Here is a 1,472-nt window from a genome sequence, read left to right as displayed (position 1 = left end):
GGATATCTACTTCTATTTCGGTAGGAGTAGAGGTTTTTTCCGGTGTAGGTAGGGTTTGAAGAGTATCGAAGCGTGTTCTAAGGGGTAGTATAGATAGCCTAGGAATAGGCGTTGAGATTTCTTCCCGTAGGCGTTAGTAGACTCTTTAGTTAAAGATAATTTTTATTGTTTGAAACTAGTAGCGGAAGGTGTTTTTAGTTGGTTTAATTCTAAAGCGAATTTTATGAGAAACTTAGTTTTAGACTATAGGGGTAAGTTGGCCGAAGATATAGTATTCGAGGAGAAAAGTAGGGGGTTTAAGAACCCGGACTTGTGTTTTTACTATAGTATTTACCCGAGATGTGTTATTCTAGGCTAGGAAGTCTGCCTAGGATAGAGATAGGATAGGGTCTATACGGTGTCTTGGCGGGGAACGCCGAAAATTTTATCTACTAGGGGAACCGGTAGGGAGGTTTTTACCCGTAGTTAATATAATAACTAAGGCCTACGGCCTAGTATAAGTTAGTCTGTAAAGTAAGTAGGCTGTACTGATTCGTTTAATAGTATTTTCGAGGTTCTAGGGGCGCTAGTTATAGCGATCCTATTAGTGCGAGAGGGAATTATCCCTAGCGGGATAGTAATAGAGCTAAAGAATCTCGTCTAGTAGCTAGGAATATTCTTCGATCCTTATCTTATCTTTAAGAACTACGTCTCTATAAGGCTAAGCTAAGTAAAATCAGCCTTCTACCGGCTCTCTAGACTCGTAAATATAGAGAGGGGACTATCTCTATATATAGTACGCTAACTATACTTAGCTTACGTTAACTCTATAGCGGACTACGGTAGCCTAATCTATTAGAAAAACTAGAGTAACTATCTAAAGCAAGCCCGCGCGGTTTAGAATCTCGCCCTAAGGAAGATTCTTAGAGTCTTTAAAACCGCCCTAATAACTACTCTAGAACTAGAAGCCGCGATCCTACCCCCGGACGTACGTTTAAATGCTAATTTCCGGAATTACGTACTAAGAACGTTAAAACTTGCTAACGACTACCCTATTAAGTAGATACTTAGTAGGGTAGAACTAGATGATTTAGAGAGACCCCCTAGCACCTACGCGGAAAGACTAAAGGAGTTCTTAAACTAAACCCTCCCTGTTCTTAACGAGGAGTTAGAACCCTTCTACTTTTCGCTATAGTAAAAGGAAACCCTATACTACGTTAAGATCTCTAGTCTATCTAAGGAAGAAGAAGCTAAATAATATACTTCCTTCCTAAAGAATTCCTCCCCGAACCTTATTACTATCTACACCGACGCCAGCTCTATCCCAAAGGGTAAAGGAGTTAGTATAGGCGTTCTAGTAGATAAAGGCAGCTAATCCCTAGGAGAAATCCTTTAAATTATTAAAAACATAGGGCCGAACTAACTAGTTTACAACGGAGAGCTAGAAGCTATTATAATAGCCCTAGAACTCGTAGTTATAAACTAGTACTCCT

General features: G+C 39.7%; 1 protein-coding gene across 1 annotated transcript; it reads left to right on the top strand.

Moving 5' to 3' along the window:
• Positions 1-880: 880 nt before the first annotated feature.
• On the top strand, positions 881-1,042 carry K452DRAFT_226475 (uncharacterized protein; the record flags this gene model as incomplete). Its single annotated transcript, XM_033536831.1, has 1 exon — positions 881-1,042. A coding segment is annotated over one exon (162 nt), but the record flags the coding sequence as incomplete, so codon positions are not given.
• Between the last annotated feature and the right edge of the window lie 430 nt (positions 1,043-1,472).

Source organism: Aplosporella prunicola (assembly GCF_010093885.1).
Source record: "Aplosporella prunicola CBS 121167 unplaced genomic scaffold K452scaffold_11, whole genome shotgun sequence".
Classification (NCBI taxonomy): Eukaryota; Fungi; Ascomycota; class Dothideomycetes; order Botryosphaeriales; family Aplosporellaceae; genus Aplosporella; species Aplosporella prunicola.
Note: the sequence above shows the minus strand (reverse complement) of the source record. Positions and strands in the feature narration are given on the sequence as shown.